The 18,327-nt window shown below is 42.4% G+C and overlaps 1 protein-coding gene across 1 annotated transcript; it reads left to right on the forward strand.

The window, feature by feature from the left end:
- Positions 1–747: 747 nt before the first annotated feature.
- ZNF334 (zinc finger protein 334) lies at positions 748–14,332 on the forward strand. Its single transcript, XM_087445179.1, is given in 5 exon segments — positions 748–2,945; positions 8,605–8,731; positions 9,037–9,127; positions 10,260–11,974; positions 11,977–14,332. Coding segments are annotated over 5 exon segments (2,040 nt in total). The 5' UTR covers positions 748–2,930; the 3' UTR covers positions 12,069–14,332.
- The last annotated feature ends 3,995 nt before the right edge of the window (positions 14,333–18,327 follow it).

The following is an 18,327-nucleotide window of genomic DNA, read 5'->3' on the forward strand; positions in this document are numbered from 1 at the left end:
CCTGAGCGCTGTTTCCGGTTTTCTACCTGGGCGCTATTTCCGGTTTTCTACCTGGGCGCTGTTTCCGGTTCTCCAGGCTTTTCCGGGGGAGGGTCCTGCAGCGGCCGAATCACATCCTTCTTCCATCAGCCGCGCCCGGTGCGAACTGCAAGCGAAGCGCGTGCACGCACACGTTAGAGGAAGCGCTGGCGGGGAGCTCCGAGCCCCCCGGGGCCGGAGGGAGGGGCGGGGCTGGGCGGAGCTGGCCTCGGTCCGCGGAGAGTGGACGCGGGCTGTCCCCGCATCCCGCTGGAGGGAAGGCCTGAAGCGGGTTTGCGATGGTCTCGAGGGCGAGGCGGGCTCCTGACCTGCCGGCCTCAGGGTGGGCTTTCTGCGTGGCCTTTATTGCCTGAAGAAGGTGCTCTGTGAAGGTTTGTGCAGCCAAATGGCTAAAATCTGATTCTAGAAGCTCCGCGGATGCACTCGGAGCTGCAGCCTGCGGAGCTGGGCTGAAAAGTGCTGGAGAGCAGCAGGAAAGGGAGTAAATATTTATTATGAGAGTTAAATGTTATTAGCATTATATTAGTCATTTTATGCTAAGTACTTATTAGAAGAAAGATGTGAACTGCAATTGAAGGGAATGGCCAGGGTGCAGATTTGACTGAAAAGATTTCAGTTAAGGGCTGGGGGGTGGGGGGTGGGGCGGAGATGTCTGCAGCGTTGCATGGAGTTTTAAGAGCTTGATGTTTGGGTTCAGATCAGGTCCTGCCACGAAACAGCACTGCATCCCTGGGCATGTTACTTAGACTAATCCTGTTTTCTCATCTGTAAAATGAGCGTAGGAATAATATTTGCCTCATAGCGTTGTTCTAAGGTGAAACGAGATAGCACTGGTGAAGGTCAAGCCCAGAATATATGCCCTCGATAAATATTCCCTGCTGTCAATGTTACAAAGATTTTTAGATATCTCTCTAAGTTCTCCCAACCAGGCTGTGAGGTCGGCATTACCACCCCATTGGAGCACATTTAAAAACCTCATTTGCAGAGAGCTAAAGTGCTTTACTCACTGGTGAATGAGTTGAGTTTTAAAACGAGGCCTATTCACTCCTAGTCTCACGATCTTTGTAATATACATTTGCCTCTAACTACACCCATTGGGTTTTCTTGCACAATGACTTGCCCTCTGTGTGCCTTAGGCAGCAGTTATGCTATATGTTTTGGTAATCAAACCATTTGATCTCTTTTGCTTAGGTCACAAGGCATAATTGAAGCTTCTAGGCTCTTCCTGCCTCCTGCACTATTGTCTTACACTTCTGCAGCCCTGATTAGATTTTAGAAAAGGTCCAGATCACCAGACACTTGAACCTTAGGGCTCCAAGTGCAGGTTCTGCTAATGGAAATGTGGCTTCTGGGCCCAGACTGAAACAAAACTATTCCAGTAAAGTAAAAAGCAGAAGGCCCCAGGAACACAAATCACACTTGGAAGAACATACTCCTGAGCTGAAACCTCTCCCTAGAATTTCAGTGTGGAAGCAGAAAAATCCCTGAAAGGAACATATTGAAGAGTTACTGGACCAGAATTTTCCTCTCCAGTGTGAGCAAAGTCTGGGTGATAACACCATATTCAAAGACCGTTGATTATTGTGGCTCAGCAAAGCTTCAGTTCAACTTTCAGAAGATGTGAGCTGCAATTGAAGGGAACGGGTAGGGTGCAGATTTGACAGGAAAAGACACTTCATTGGAGGATTTGTGAGCGTGTGGGTTGGAGGGAAGGGATCCCAGCTGTAGCTTAGAAAATCATTCCTCGTCACTTCCTAAACACATACATGTCATTGCCCACAATCTCCACTCGGTCTTTCTGTTTATTCTGAGCTGCTCAAATCATGTCCATCACCACACCTGAGATTCATGGACTGTTCCCCTTATAGAATCACACAGTAGAGGTAAAAAGAAGGTTTTTAAAAGTATTATTTTTGCCTTATTTTAAAATTAGGACTCAGAAGGTAAATAGCTTGTCCTGTCCTGTAGTTTGCTAGTGAGAGAGCCAGAACTGAATTCAGGTCTCTTGATTGCCAGGCCCGGGCTTGGTCCTCTACCACATTTGAGTTAAAATGTTTCTGAGCAAAAGATCCTCTTGTGAAATTGCAATTAAAGGAGACCAAACAAAAGGAAAACATCTTGAAGCACTTGTATTCCTTGCTTCTGAGCTTTTCCTGGATTCTCTGATCTCAAGTGGCTAAAAAATATTATAGGAAAATAGATAAATGACGTAATAGCAACATTTTCCCATGCCAATAAATATTTTAATCCTGGAATCAGTTTGAATGCTGGGATAGTGTTCCAACTTTGTATATACTAAATTTTGTTGACCCAATCTCCTATTATTGGACTCAGACTATTTTTAATTATTTCTTTTTTTGGTGAGGAAGATTAGCCCTGAGCTAACATCTGTTGCCAATCCTCCCCTTTTTGCTGAGGAATAGTGGCCCTGGGCTAACATCTGTGCCCATCTTCCTCTACTTTATATGGGATGCTGCCACAGCATGGCTTGACAAGCAGTGAGTCGGTGTGCACCCAGGATCCGAACCTGCGACCCCAGGCTGCCGAAACGGAGTGTGGGCACTTACCCGCTGCGCCACTGCGCCAGCCCGTATTTTTAATTTTTTCAAGGCATACATATTGACAGTAATTCCGTAGAAAACAATTATTTATATTCATACGTTCCTATGAAAAGTTCTGTGTGATCATTTCAGAATTGTAAATGGAGAAGTGGATATTCCCTCAACACGTTTCCTGTAGCTTCCTGTAGCGCACTGGTCAGGGCCATTCTCCTAGTGGGTAAGAGCTGTTGTGTTAGCCGCACGTCTCATGATTCCATTCCTCTTTCTTCCTTACCCGCTCTGGTGTCAACCTGCTATCAACACTCGGCGCTTTCTCAAGAGCATCTGAAAATGAACAAATTCCAGGTAAGTTGTTTAGAGATTTACTTCCCACATTTTTTAGTGGATTTCAGAGTCTTGTAGCAGTTTGTACATTCAGATGAAAGAGTAGAAATACGTAAAATTCAGCATCAAAGAAAAGAGTATCAGATCAACACTGGAAAAGTTGACATAAATATACAGAAATCAGTTCCTGTAACTTATTCAAATTGTGCGAGAAAGGCCCAGACAATATAAGATAGGTCTTACATTAGCTATTAGTGTGGTTTTCCTGTCATTTATATCTAAACATTTCCTTAGATAATCTTTGAATAAGTGACACAGAGGCCAGTCTTGCCAAAAATAGCTGTGAAAGAAATGCAGTGGGGTTCCTGTGACTTGTACAGCCAGGCAAAGCACAGTATTTGGAGGAGACCAATTCACTGTCATCCGAGTAGACAGCATTCGGATTCCAGGGATGAAACCTGGAAAAATGGGTTGCATGTTCCTGAAATAATGCCCTATAACTATTTCTTCCAGCTATACTTTTAAAACAGGTTGTACAGGGAACAATTCAATGTTACAAACCTCCTCACCTGCTTATCTCATTTCAAATCGCTTCATGCAGTCTTGTGTCTGCCCCTACCACTCCCATGGATCTGTTCTGGTCGAGTGGCCTAAATATTTTCAAACCCAGTGGCTATTTTCCAGTCCGTGCTTTCCTAACCTCTTTGTTACAGTCGACAGTGTGAGCACCCCCGCATTGAAATGCACCTCTGATAATCTCTGTGATGCCACCCACGTGATTCTCTTCTTAGCTCTCTAATCATTCCTTATTTATATCTTTTATAGAATCTTCTTCCCTACCTCGTTAGCCCATCATTCTTCTTGATATTTTTCATTCCCTTTGTGGTTTTATCTTGCAACTGTTTGTGCTCTGAATTTTTTTTCCACCTCCAAGCACCTCAGCTTGAGATCCTTGCTGAACATCTCTACACGGGTGTCCAAAAGGCTGTTGGAATCCTCACGTCCAAGAGGGAAATAATAGTTCCAGTCTTCTCAGTTTGCTTCTTGCTCTTTATTCCCTATCAGTGCTACTACTGTCTGGCTGGTTATGCAAGCCAGAAAATGAGGTCCATCTTAAGCTCTCCTTTTCCTCACCACCTATCATATCCAGTTGTCAAATTTTGTAAATGTTGTCTTATAAACATTTTTTGGATTTGGTCTTTCCCCTCCATCCCTAATTCCCCTGCCTCAGTTTCTCTCTCCTGGATTATCATAATAGCTTTCTCAGTAGTCTGCCTGACTCCTTTCCCTTCCCATCTGAACACTTGTTCATACTGAGTGATCCCTCTAAAATGCCAGTCGGATTATGTCTCTTAATATAGAAATTACTTCAGTGGCTCCACACCACTTACAGGATAAAAGCTCGGTCTCATTGGTGTAACCTGTAAGGCTATTCATGTAGTGAACATTTCCTACTTCTTTTTAATTCCTACCACTCTGGACCTTTCATTCAACAGCTATATATTGATTAAACTAATATAGGCCACATGTCTAGCACTGCTAGATGCTCTTGATACAGCTTGAACAAAAGAGGTGGTGTCTCTGTCTTCATGGAGCTCACAAGCTAGTGAAGGAGATCGATATTACACAAACGACACGAACGATAGTGAGGTGGCTCTCAACTCCGTCAGACCCAACATCCATTTATATAACGTATTTTGTACAAGCTATATTAGGACGCAAACCTTCTCACATTAAACTATCTCCTTTATCTTCCTTAGTCGATGCCCCACCCACACTGTGCTGCCCCTCCTCTCTCAGACTTGGATGAAACAACACACCATGAAGTGTGGTATCTGGCTTCCTGAGGGACCAGATACTAGAACCAAATGATGCAACCTGGAAGTGTGGGCAGGTGAACTCACCTTGGGGTGAGCCTTGACTGAAGGGAGATGGGAAATGAGAGGGACGTGGATAGATTAACGCCCCCTCCTTTCACTCTTCCATTCCAAGGTCAGTGTCTCCTTGTGGTCCTTCTGGAGAAGTCCCACATGTTGACGGAATGCTCCTGCTGCCTCCCCCTGGGGCTTGTGGTGAAGTGGTGGGCAGTGAGCTACCACCTCTCACGCCTCACTGCTTATAGCCTTCTTTCCTCACTTCCTTTCCCCCCTCACTGCCCTGGCTCAGACCTCCCAGATGAAGTGATAGCACCTGAGTTCTTACCTTAGTCAGGCTCTATTTTCCAGAGACCACAGCTAAAACCCATCCTCCCTTTATTGTATTTTGCAAATCATAGATAATATAACCTGTTTCTGTAATTTAAAAAAATCAATAAAATTCTCTAACATAAAGGAGAAATAAAAGCAGATTAATTGAAAATGAAATAGTATGTATTTTAACATGCATCACTCAGATACAACTATACTGAAAGTCAAAAAAGTAAAAGTCTGTTTATACCTGTAGGTTAAATCACTGTGAATGTGACAGTTGCAGATTCACGCTGATATAGGTGTGATGTTTCATGATTCTAATACCATGAGCAGCATTGCCATTAGTGATATTTTTCAAAAGAGTGAAAATCCCTGAAGTTCCAATCCAGACCAAATAGGGTGTTCCCGTTATGTGCTTGGTATTACATTCCAGGAAAATTTTGAGTACATAAGAAAATGTGTAAAAGTACTATGTGTTCAAATGCAAAATGGAATAAGATAATAGGCTCAAATCATTGTAAGCAGAATTTTTCATCTCTGTGACTAGGATATTAGAAAGCTGTACAGGACTTGGGGCATTTCTTTCCCGTATAGGACTGTCCTGCACATTGCAGGCTATCTACCATCCCTTGTTCCCCCTCCCTCCACCAAATGCCAACAGCATCCCACAGAACTTTGACAACCAAAAATGTCTCCACAGGTGTGCAGTTACCCCTAGCGGAAAGTGTCACCCATGCCGAGATCCACTGCAGAGGGACGATAACTTGCATTTCATTTCCTGAACATGCCCCAAGTTTTACACTCCTGTTTTAACCAGGTTTTCATTAATTGCTCCTTGACTACACCTTTTATCTTCACATTGATCTTCCTGCCCTTTTGTCTTTGTCCACCCGGCTGTGTGCTTGCATAGCGTTGCAGGCTGTCTCCATCTCTGCATTACGTGTGGGGCCTAGGCATTATCTGTGTGTCCACCTCACAAGTAACACTAAGCCTTCAGAGGTGTGAGCACATATGTATACAGCTCTCTGTCCTCTTGTGTGTCACCCTATGCTGCTCATGGTGGTGCCCATCAATTTTTTGTGGGTGGACTTGTTTTATATGAATCTGGGAACTATTCTCTGCTCTGAATGGATAATCATCCTGCTTACCAAATTGCTTATAGAGTCGACCTAAGTCACCAGGTAAATTGGGTTTCTTGTTCTTTTGTTATAAATGCCATTCAATTTCTTACAAAGTGAGCACATCACTCTTATTTTGGACCCATTAGGTGCAACTGGCTCTGCCTTAGTGAGTAGAGGACGCCCTAGGGAAGGCTCTCCACTTGTCTGGCTCGCTCTCTCACTGGCCTGTTCTAATATTTTTGCCAGTCATTCTTTCTAGTCATTAAGACCTTATATGTCCAATGTTATGCCTCTAATTATAAAATAACTGCTTATCTTCAGGAAGGTTACAACTCCTTAGGAGGAAGTATTCATGGAGGAAATAATATGGATGATGTGACCACTTACAGTTTATGTGTAGGATGCAGTTAAGCGGTGATAGAAGGAAGGATGTGATTAAATTATCTGACAATGTGTTGGCATGAAAATGTATAGTGGGAACGAGGGAAAGACCGGGGTGAAGCATCTGGCGGTCCTGAGGCATGCCTGGTACACAGGTGTCTGCAGCGGCGGAGAAGGCACTCCTTTTCTTGCTGCTTTATTCTGAAATAATTTTAGACTTACAAAAGAATTAGAAAAATTATACACAAAGTATGAGTACCCTTCACCTAGCTTTGAAAACCATAGAATATTGATCAAAACCAAGGAATTGACATTAATACAATACTGTTATCCATCTTATTCAAATTTTGCCAGTTGTCCCACTAATGTCTTTTGCAGTCCAGGGATCCACCAGGATCCCACAATGCATTTGGTTGTCATGTCTCCTCAGGCTCCTGCAATCTGGGACGGTTTGTGTCTCTCGTGACCTTGACCCTTGACTGGCCAGTTGCTTTGTTGGGTTACTTCTAGCCTTCCCTTTTCCTCATTTATAACTCCTGTCTGACAAGGAGAAACCTGGCTCTCCTGATCTACATTATGTTTACTTATTTGCTCATCCAGGTAGACACCTGAAGTTCTTTGAGAATTGCTGATCCACACCCCACGTGAAGAACAAATCTCCCAGCTAGAGGATCATCATGTGCAGTTCTCATCGTTAGCCTTACAGAATGTAGTCTCAATACTCTTCTCCAAAGTGGCTTTGGTCAGTTCTTTTCTTCCTCATCCCCTTCACTGTAGCTATGTTGTTTAATTTATTACAGTTAGGTTTGTTTGTTACTATTTGTATTCTGTTTGGGGTTCCACTTCCTCATCCTGGTTGATTTTAGGTGTTTATTTTGGGGGTATGTGACACTACCAAGTTCTAAGAATCAGACTGTACAGAAAAGATATCCTTAGAGAAGTGTCTCTTCCCCCATCCCTTCTACCCCATTCTCATCACCCATTCTCTCATCTATTCTCCATCCCCTGAAGGGAACCAATTTCATTGGTTTCTGATTTATCCTTTCTGCATTTCTTTTTGTACACATGAGTGGTTGCATGCATATTTTCTTATATCTCCTTCTTTCCTACATAAAAGCTGGCATACTATAGGTATTATTTTGCGCTTTGCTTTTTTCACTTAAATTTCACAAATATAGCTGGAAAATCACTCCATATTGGTTCATCGAGATCTTCCTCGTTATTTACACCTTCAAATACTGCTTTTGGTCACCACTCTCTCTTCTCTGTCCTCTGAGCTTCAGAACCAAGTATCCAACTGCAACCTTGACATGTCTGCTTGTATGCTCCACAGACTCAAGTGCAGCATCCTAAAGAGAAATGCGTTAGCTTCCTACGCTCAATTCCTAATCTCAGTATTTGCACAGGTACTACCAGCTGATCATGCAAGCTAATCTGACGTCACATCTGCCGTGCACAACCGATTAGTGCCCAACTCCTCCTGCTCTTCCTCCCGTGGGAGTGATTCCCTCCTTCTCATCCCTTCTGGAACTACCTGTGGTCGCATCTCACAGTGGTGTCCTAGTTTTCTTCCCCTCTAATTTGACCTTTAAACCATTTCCCATTTTTCTAGAGTTAGGGACAGCAAAACTTTTCTTTAAAGGACCAGATAATAATTACTTTTGGCTTTGCTGGCCATATGGTCTCTGTCAAATGTACTCAACACAGCTGCTGTAGTGTGAAAGGAGTGTAGATAATGTGTAAAGGAATGAGCTGGCCGGCTTTGGCTCCCAGGGGGCTGGATTTGGCCCACAGGCTGTAGTTTGCCAACCCCTAGGCTCTAGAGCATTGCTTCTAAGATACAAATTTTGTTACATTACTTCAGTCCTTGCTAACAAATATCTCATTATGGATTTCCATTATTCACAATAGTGGTTTCCAGAGTGGAGGATAGGGGCGCCCCAAGGATCCGCTGGGCTTCTGTTCACCTGGGATTAAACATTCTTTCAGAGATCAGTTTCCTTCAATGACCTGACTGTGGACTTCACCCAGGCTGAGGGGCAGCAGCTGGACCCCCCTCAGAGGCTCCTGTACAGGGACGTGATGCTGGAGAACTACAGTAACCTAGTCTCGGTGGGTAAGTACAGCTTCCCTGTGTAACTCCCTAGAGTGTGCATTTGCTGTGTCACAAAAACATGTTGAATTTAATTATTTAGGCTTGAATCAGAGGAGGAAGACGATTTAGGCAGTGGACATGTGCGTGTGTGTGTGTGTGTTGTGTGTACTCAGTGCCCCCCCTCCTGTCCCCCAGTATTCTAGCTTTACTGATCAATTGCAGGACATCTTCATTGCACAGCTTCTGAAGCTGTACTTTCTTTGTCCTTCAGAGTCCCTGAAGTCCAAAGAGCTTGGTCCCAGTTCTGTATCCTTTCCCGTTAACAGGGTATCACGTTAGCAAACCAGATGTGCTCTTCAAATCGGAGCGAGGAGAAGAGCTGTGGACAGTGGAGGGATTCCCACATCGGAACCACCCAGCTGAGTGGTAACTGTACGTGATGACTGAGCAGGTGGGAGCCTGTGGAAACGAGAGTCCCAAGGCGGTTAGTGATCGTAGTTGGCATCTGTGTACTGTTTCTCAGGAATCTCTTTTTATAGGCTCCAAACCTTTGGAGGTCATTGAGGACAATTAACTGTCATGCTATAGATACCTAAAACATTATTCCCGAATAAATGTACTCCTTCTTTAATTGAAATTTATAAAGATTTTGCCACTAAGTTATCTGTCCCTAGATTCCAGTCCTTCTTTTATCACACCTTGAACTTTATTTCTGTGGCATTCTCTGTTGCCTACCTGCCCACCCACCCCCATTGTCATAGACTGGTTGTATAGTCAGACATCCATAGATCTATCTTAAAAAAATAAATCTTGCTTGATTTGCATGATTTGCATGTCTAGTTACCTTGTGTTTTTTTCTCCATCCTTTAACTGAGAAATTACTCAGTTTCACTTTACATTCTCAGCCCTGCCAGGGCAGGGACTCAAGCGAGGCAAACAGGGCACCTCGGGCACAAAACTTAAGAAGACGCTTACTCTCAAGGTCATGCAGATGCCCTAGAGGTCGTGCTGGCCTCACCCTAGTCCCCACCCTGCTCGGCCCACATTCTCCTTTTTATTTGTGCAAATTCCAGAGTTCCCATACCACTGCCGAAATGTCAGATTCACCCCTCCTTCTTGTTCTTTATAATACCGACCATCTCTCTGAAGTCTCTTTCTCCTGGTCTCACTGTCGTTCTCTAAGTGCCTACTTGACTCCTGTCTGGCTTATTCAATACTCTGTCAGCCACACTTGCAGATACTCTGTGCTTACTGTTCCCCAGGACTATTTTACTTTTTCTGTGTCAGAGGTACTTGTATTCTTTGCTGGTTTCCCCTTCCTTTCACCCTGTCAAACAGGCTGGTGTGGGTGGGCTTGCTTTTTTTCTATTTTTTGTTATTTGTTTTCCCCTACATCAACCAAGTAGGAGATGTTTGCACTTGAAATTTCCTTAAGCCTGAGAGGCTGGGCCTGAAGTCCAGTCCCCCACAACAAGGCATTTGGAAGGAATTCTCATTTCATAGCAAATGTGTAAAGGCTTGTAAGTTATTGTTAATTGTGCTTCTTCCTAGGTGTTGATGATGCCTCAGAGAAAGACAAGGAAATCCAAGGCAGACATTTGAGGCACATTGTTTTCTTCAACAGTAAAACACTGGTTACAGAGAGGGCTGATGTATTTGGGAAAACATTTAGTATGGGCACAAATATTGTTCCCTCAAGAAAAACACAGTACAACTATAATCCATGTGGAAACAATGTGAAAACTAATTCAGAGGTAATTGTTTCAAAGAAAAGCTGTTTTTAAAAGGTTCCTGATGAATACAGTGGAGGTGGAAAACCACTACTCCACTCTAAGCATGAGAAAAGTCATTCTGGAATAAAAAAATACAAATATAATCCAATTTGGAAAGCCAGAAGTCAAAATGAATATCTTATTCTGCACCAGAACATTCAGACTTTGAAACAACTTTTTGACTATAATAAATGTGGGAAAACTTTCTTCAAAAGGGCAGTCATCATTACACAGAAGAGGGTACATGCTTACAGGAAACTAAATGAATGTAATGAATGTAGGAAAACCTTTTCTAAGAAGTCCACTCTCATGGTACATCAGAGAATTCATACAAGGGAGAAACCCTATGTTTGTAATGACTGTAGGAAAACCTTCTGTGTAAAGACAAACCTCACTCGATACCAAAGAATTCATACTGGAGAGAGACCCTATGAATGCAGTGAATGTGGGAAAACCTTCACTGACAAATCAGCCCTCATTGTACATCAGAAAATTCACAGAGGGGAGAAATCCTATGAGTGTAAGGAATGTGGAAAGACCTTTCAAAAGTCAGCCCTCACTGAATATTTCAGGTCACACACAGGGGAGAAACCTTATGACTGCAAGGAATGTGGGAACGCCTTCAGCAAGAAATCTTGCCTTGCTGTTCACCAAAGAACTCATGGAGGAGAGAAACCCAGTGAACGTAAGGAATGTGGGAAAACCTTCTTCTGTCAGTCAGCCCTTACTGCACATCAGAGAATTTGCACAGAAGAGAAACCCTATGAATGTTGTGAATGTGGGAAAACCTGTCAGTCAGCCTTCAGTGTGCATCAGAGAACTCATACGGGAGAGAAACCCTATGAATGCAGTCAATGTGGGAAATTTTTATGTACTAAATTGACCCTCATTGCGTATCAGATAACTCATAGAGGAAAGGAATTTTATGTATGTAATGAATGTGGGAAATCCTTTTGCCATAAGTCAACACTCTCTATATACATCAAAGCTCACACAGGAGAGAAACACAATGTGTTTAAGAAATGTGGTAGAACATTCATTATGAGGTCAGACCACAATGAACATAAGAGAATTCACACAAAGGAGAATCTTTATGAGTGTAATGAACGTGGGCATGCCATCAGCAAAAGCTCACACCTTGTTGAACATCAGAAAACTATAGGGGAGAGACCATATGAATATAACGAATGTGGGAGAACCTACTGCCGGAAGTCAGCCGTCACTCACCACCAGAGAACGCATACAGAAGAGAGACCCTATGGGTGTAATGAATGTGGGAACACCTTCTGCCAAAAGTTCTCCTTCATTGAACATCAGCGAACTCACACTGGGGAGAAACCGTATGAATGTAATGGATGTGGGAAATCCTTCTGCCGTAAGTCAGCCTTCAGGGTACACTGGAGAATTCACACAGGAGAGAAACCCTGTGAATGTAGTGAATGTGGGAAAACCTACTGTCAGCTGTGGACTTTCACTGAACATCAGAAAATACACACGGGGAGAAACCCTATGAGTGTAACAAATGTGAGAAGACATTTCACCACAAATCAAACTTCCTTTTACATCAGACAACTCATAAGGAGTGAATTCCAAGAAAGCAGTGACCCACAAAGCAGCAATTCAAATAATTTACACAATGCTAAAACCCTACGAATATGCATAGACGAATGAAATCTTATAAATGTAATTAATGTGAGAAATGTTTCTGCCTAAATAAACCCTCACTATAACATCAGAGAACTCACACAGGAGAGAAACACTGTGTTTAAGGAATGTGTTATAACATTCAGAGTGAACTCTGAAAATATTCAACAATTCATTCATGCCAAGTGTGCCTCCCTTTTAAAATAATGGAACAAACATTATTTAAGTTAAACTATCTATTCCTCTCCACATTATTACTTGACAGTATGTGTTCCCAGGTGTAAGGATCTAACCTTATTTCCTTCCAGGTCAACACCAATTGTTCCTATGACAATTGAGTAATTTACAATTTCCCAATTTATAGTGTTTTAAATTCTCAGATTAGACAGGTTGGTTTTTAACTCCATCTTCATAGTCTTCTAGTAACAGACTCCAATCCTTTTTTCTGCAGAGGTGGCAATTAAGAGGACTAACCATGGTACTCATCCCGCTGGTCCCACGGTGGGTATTCCAAAGATGAGCATTTGATAAAACTAAGCTAATGAAAGCTCTTCAGAAGACCTTTATAATGGGAGATAGTCATGGGTTAGCTAATATGTGATCTAGTAGCCAAGTCAAGAAAACAGCAAATGCAATAGGAAAAAAAATGCAGAGATACGCAGACTTGAGCAGCAATGAGAATTCTGACGGTGTTTGAAGCCAGGAAGTGTTTGTCTCCCTGGTGTTCGTATTCCCTCATATCCAGTCACCCCTGTGCTGTCAGTGGTTTGATTATGTCAACTAGTAGGTTTTCAAAATTTTTTGTATTTTCTAATAAACACGTGCATAGAAGTGTTCATTAGAATTCACTTATCAAATTCTGAGGGGAAAAGGCCTCTGTAATGCCAATTAGAATTACATCATATGTATATATGCAGTTAGGCAAGATTTCCCGTCTTATGGAAGGCAGGCATATGGGTCCTTCCATAAGAAGGTGAGATTTTTCCCATCAGATCCTGATTTCCATGGCTGGGATTTTTTCCCCTAAACCCATTCTCAGCCTCTTTACCACGTTATGCATTCTGCCCCAGGGAGGATGAGGTGGGCTTATCTAATTGGTAAAATTGGCATATGTATATATACATACACATGTATAAATGTATATGTATGTGTGTGTAAAGATGTATTTTATATATGAATATATATGTGTGTGTGTGTGTATGTACCAGTCTTGCTTTTTTCCTGTGAAGCTTATTTATAGTCACTTCAAAGCTTTGGTTGCTTTTGTCAGTGATATTTTATCTTTCACTTTAAAAATGTACTCTTTATTGATGGATTAAAAAAATAATTTTTGTATGAAATTTGTCTATATTTACCCCTCAGTTTTAATACTTTTTTGCTTGTTCTTGTAAAATTCACTGTTTATTATAAATGAAACTGGTGGATCGCTTTGTGTTTCTCCTCTACTTTTGTGTGCTAAAGGTCTGTATACTAGCTCTCTGTCCAGTATGCCTTCTGCTTGCCCACTTTCTTCAGATTATGTGGCAAAACAGGACTCTGTCCACTACTGTATTGTTTTTCTTTATTGTTTTCATTTAATAGTATACAGATAGAAAAGCCATGTGTTGAGAAGACTTTTTTTCAAATCTGATGAGAAATGTAAATCCACAAATTCAAGAAATTCCGTGAACCCCAGGCAAGATAAAAACAAAACCACAAGGCACATCAAAATCAAATTTCAAGACACATAAAAAGCAAAACCAACTTAATAAAGAGAAAATCTTCAAAGTAGTCAAAGCAAAAAAAGACATTACATAGAGGGTCTGTTCGTTTTCTAGAGCTGCCATAACAAAGTACCACAAACTGGGTAGTTGAGAACAAAAGAAATCTCTGGTATCACAATTCTGAAGGCTAGAAGTCTGAGAAAATGGTGTTGGCAGGGCTAGGCTTCCTTGTGAGAGTGCTGGGGAAGAATCTGCTCCAGGCCTCTCTCCTACCGTCTCGTAGTTTTGTGGCTTTTGGCACTGTTCACATGGTGTTCTCATTGTGTGCATGTGCGTGTTCAAATTTCTCCTTTTTATAAAGATACTAGTCATATTGGATTAGGGGATCACTCCACTCCAGTATGACCTCATCTTAACTAATTACATCTACAACAATATATTTCCAAATAAGGTCACATCCTGAGGTAGAGGGGGTTAGGACTTCGACATGAATTTGGGGGGAGACAGAAGTCAACCCATAACACAGGGTAATGTATTAGTTATCTATTGCTGTGTAACAAAGTACCCCAAAACTTAGCAACATAAAGACATCAAGAAACATTGTCTCACTTCCTGAGGTTTAGGAATCTGGAAGTGACTTAGCTAGGTGGTTGTGGCTCAGAGTCTTTCACGAGTTTGCAATCAAGGTGTTGATCAGGGTGCAGTCATTTCAAGACTTGACTGGGGCTGAAGGATCCCCTTCCACAGTGGCTGTCTCACATGGCTATTAGCAAGAGGCCCCAGTTCCTCATCACGTGGACCTCACCACAGGGCTTCTTTACTACCCTCACAACATGGCAACAGCATCCCCCAGAGTGAGGGATCCAAGAGAGAGCAAGGCAGAAGCCCCCATAACCTAGCTTTGGAAGTCATGACTATCACAATCCCTGTAGTGTGTTGGTCACACAGACCAACCTTGACACTGTGTGGGAGGGAACCACACAAAGGCATGAATACCAGGAGGCGGGCATTGCTGGGGACATCTCAGAGGCTAGCTACCACAGACGACCACAGTAAAAATGGAGTGGTTTCAAGGACTATGGGAGGAGACACACTGGAAACAGCAAAGACAAACAACTAACTCTTTCAAGGAGCTGTACTAAAGGTGCAAGACATGGCATGATAGCTCGAGGGAGAAGTGTCCTGTGGAAGGTAGAGCAGCTGCAGGCCTGTCCACTGGCCATGCCAACAAGCGGAGCCAGCAGATCAGGAACAACAGGTGAGAGCTACAGAAGACTTGCAGAGCATAAAAACAAAAGCTGCTATGGTCTGAATGTGACTCCCCCCCCCCCCAATTCACATGTTGCATCTTAACCTCCAAAGAGATGGTATCAAGAGCTGGGCCCATGGGAGGTGATTTGGGATTAGCGTTCTTTTAAAAGACCCCACAGAGATCCCTCTCCCCTTCTGCCATGTGAGGACACAGTGGGAAGGCGCCAGCTCTGAATCAGGAAGAGAGCCTTCACCAGAACGTGACCATGCTACTGCCATGATCTTGGACTTCCCAGCCTCCAGAACTGCAAGAAGTAAATTTTTGTGGTTTATAAGCTACCCAGTCTGTGGTGTTTTGTTACAGCTGCCCAAACAGACTAAGGGAACTGGTTCTTCACCTCCACCCTCCAGATTTCACACAAAAATGTCCTTTGTAGCCCAGTCTCTGGAAACATACAGGAAAAGAAATTCTGGGGAACATAGCTCAGCCAAGCCAAGTCGACACATTACAAAGTCACAACACTCCCCTGTCCCTTTCTCAGGGCTGGCGATGCTCGAGGCTTCCCACATTGCTAGCCCTAAGTGCCCCACCATCCATTTCCCCTACCCTGCTCACACTTTTGTAAAGAATCTCTTCATTCAATTTTCTTTCCTTCCTTTTGAATGCAGTTTCCTAATAGGACTGATTCTGTAATTGGTACCAGAAGTGGCCCCAGGAAACAAAATGGAAATAATAGGATCCTGGCATGGTAGAGGCCAGGTGTCAGCATTAACCTTTGAGACAAAGTGGACACAGGGCTCATAACACGCCTTAGGGCAGTGTGGGAACCAGAGGGTTTTGGCCTGCTGGTGATGGCGAACTGATCAGGGAGACTGTAGCATGGAATTAGATGGGCAGCCTTCTAAGGTCTAGCTTGACATGTAAGTGAAAAATTTCTGGGTCTCCTGGACGGAAATCTGACTTCACTGTAGTGGGAATTCACAGCACTTTACTCAGTTCCCAGACCTAAGCCAATTCTTAGGCCCAAAGTGGCTTCAGGGAGGAGCTTTGAATAAGGGCCCTGCAATGCAGCCATCGGAGGACAGTGTGACTCTTCCTTCAAGCCTTCCCAGAGGGAACTGTGCTCCCTGATCAGCATGACTGAGCACTGGGGAAGGAATACTCAGATCCCCATGGGTAATTAGATATTGGCTCCAATGAGATGCTAATTCTTCAAGTTCCCAAATACTGCGATGGCCCACAGTCAGAGTGGGGACTTACGAAGGTCAGAGATAGATAGAGTCTGAGCCTGAGTCCATTTCACAGAGGATTTGGTTCTGCCAGTAGAACCACAGGCCCATCCTGTGGTTATTCCTCTGTCCCAGAATGTGTAGTAGAGACAGACTGAGTAACTGGCAGAATCCCCATATTGGTTCCCTGACTGTGGAGGGATTATGTTCATACTCGTGCACCCCACAGTAACATAGCTTAAAAATTATCCAAATTTTGTTTTAGACACGTCCCCTCACCCCCCTGTAAATCTAATAGGCAGCCACTGATGTCATACAAATATCCAACATTGTTTATATGGTATATATATGGTATGCTGTGCACTTCAATTCTGCATTCTATGGAAGTCGAATTGTCTTCACAGAGATAATTTAATCTTTAATAAGGTTAAAACATTCATCCAATAGCAGTTACATATATATTACATATATAAGTCCATTATTTGCTTAAACAATGTCAATATCTTATGTGGTTTTAATATTAAAATCCAATTAGAAATAGAAAAAAATTTCACCTGAAACTTTTCAATGAGATTGTCTTAGCCTATCTTTTGTATAATGGCTATCCTTTAGCCTTTCTTTTTCATATAACTGGAGACTTACGGCTTAGAATTACGGCTTAGCCTAGGAAACATGGCAGCAGGTATAGAAAGGAGAATAATATATGTCAGGAAATTTTCATTGGGATCTAGGTTCCTACTGAGTCTATTGATGGCAAATCTGGAATACTAGACTTTTCAGAATAAGCTGTTCTAGTCTGTCCTATTAAGCTTCTTTCTTTTCTCTTTTCCTTATAATATAGACTTTAGAATTAGCATTTTCACCCTCATAGGAGCCATGTTGGAATTCTTAATACATAGGAAACACATAAAATACTTCGTTTAATTTCACTCTAACCCAGTATTTTAAGGACCAAAATTAGGGTGAGGTGCCCAGTGCACAATTTTTTTCTCTTTATCCCAATAGCCATTCCCGTTTCCACAGTTGTATTGATGATGTTTCTTTTGTATTCATTTTTAAACGTATTTCAATTGCATTTTCAACTTATGTATAACTTGAAACCCATAAAGCTATAATGTGTCTGTCATTTGCAAAAGCGACATTTTCTTAGAGATAAAAACACATAAGGAATGAAGCAGACAAGGAAGGGCTATCTCTGTTGATTATACAACACTTTAGCTCTATGGCAGCCACTGTAATATCTGGGAAAGCAGAGAAAGAAGATGACTGACCCCCAAAGAAGAAACTGAACATCATCTTCCCATCACTTTCTATGGATGGAGGCCAGCCCTAAGGAAACTTGTTAGACTATGCTCGTCTCACTTGGCTGAACAGGTCTAAGTTGCCACCAATGATTGTGGAAACAGATTCAGGAAAATATAATTAGATTTCTGACACACAGCTTGAATGTATTCAACATTACACACCAGTGTTAGCATAGACTAGAAAACTTGGCGTTTATTCATTACGACATACAGAAAATCAACTTATTTCAAGTAAAACAACACGACAAGTAATAGATTCTCCATGTTCTAAGTCCTAGAGTTGTTGCAATTTGTCCATCTCTTCTTGGTTCTCTAGATACATCTAAAAATGGTGCTCTCAAGGAGGTTGGGTGTCTCAAAATTACACCATTTAGAGAAGGAAGCAGAAACCATCTTATCACCCACCAACCCGGGACCTGTGGATTTCTCATGTCTACCCTCTTAACTCTTAAGCTTTTGGTTCTTTGAATCATGATCAGCTTTTTGCTTTTCATTGTCCACTGGCAAAGTTTCTTTCTCTGATACTTCTAATCCCAACGAGATGGCTTTTCTTTTCCTTTCTTATGGCTAGATTACGGTTGAATCTTCTCCCTGCAAAAGTTCGCATCTTTAGAGAGCCACTTCTGTCAAAAATGACTTTATTCATCCAGTGAAAACAGATTATGAACCAACAGCAAAAGGAATGTGTTCTTTTCACTACATCCTTCCAGTTG

The sequence above is a fragment of the Ceratotherium simum genome, chromosome 21, assembly GCF_057802395.1.
Source record: "Ceratotherium simum simum isolate JZ-2026a chromosome 21, ASM5780239v1, whole genome shotgun sequence".
In the NCBI taxonomy this organism is placed as follows: Eukaryota; Metazoa; Chordata; class Mammalia; order Perissodactyla; family Rhinocerotidae; genus Ceratotherium; species Ceratotherium simum.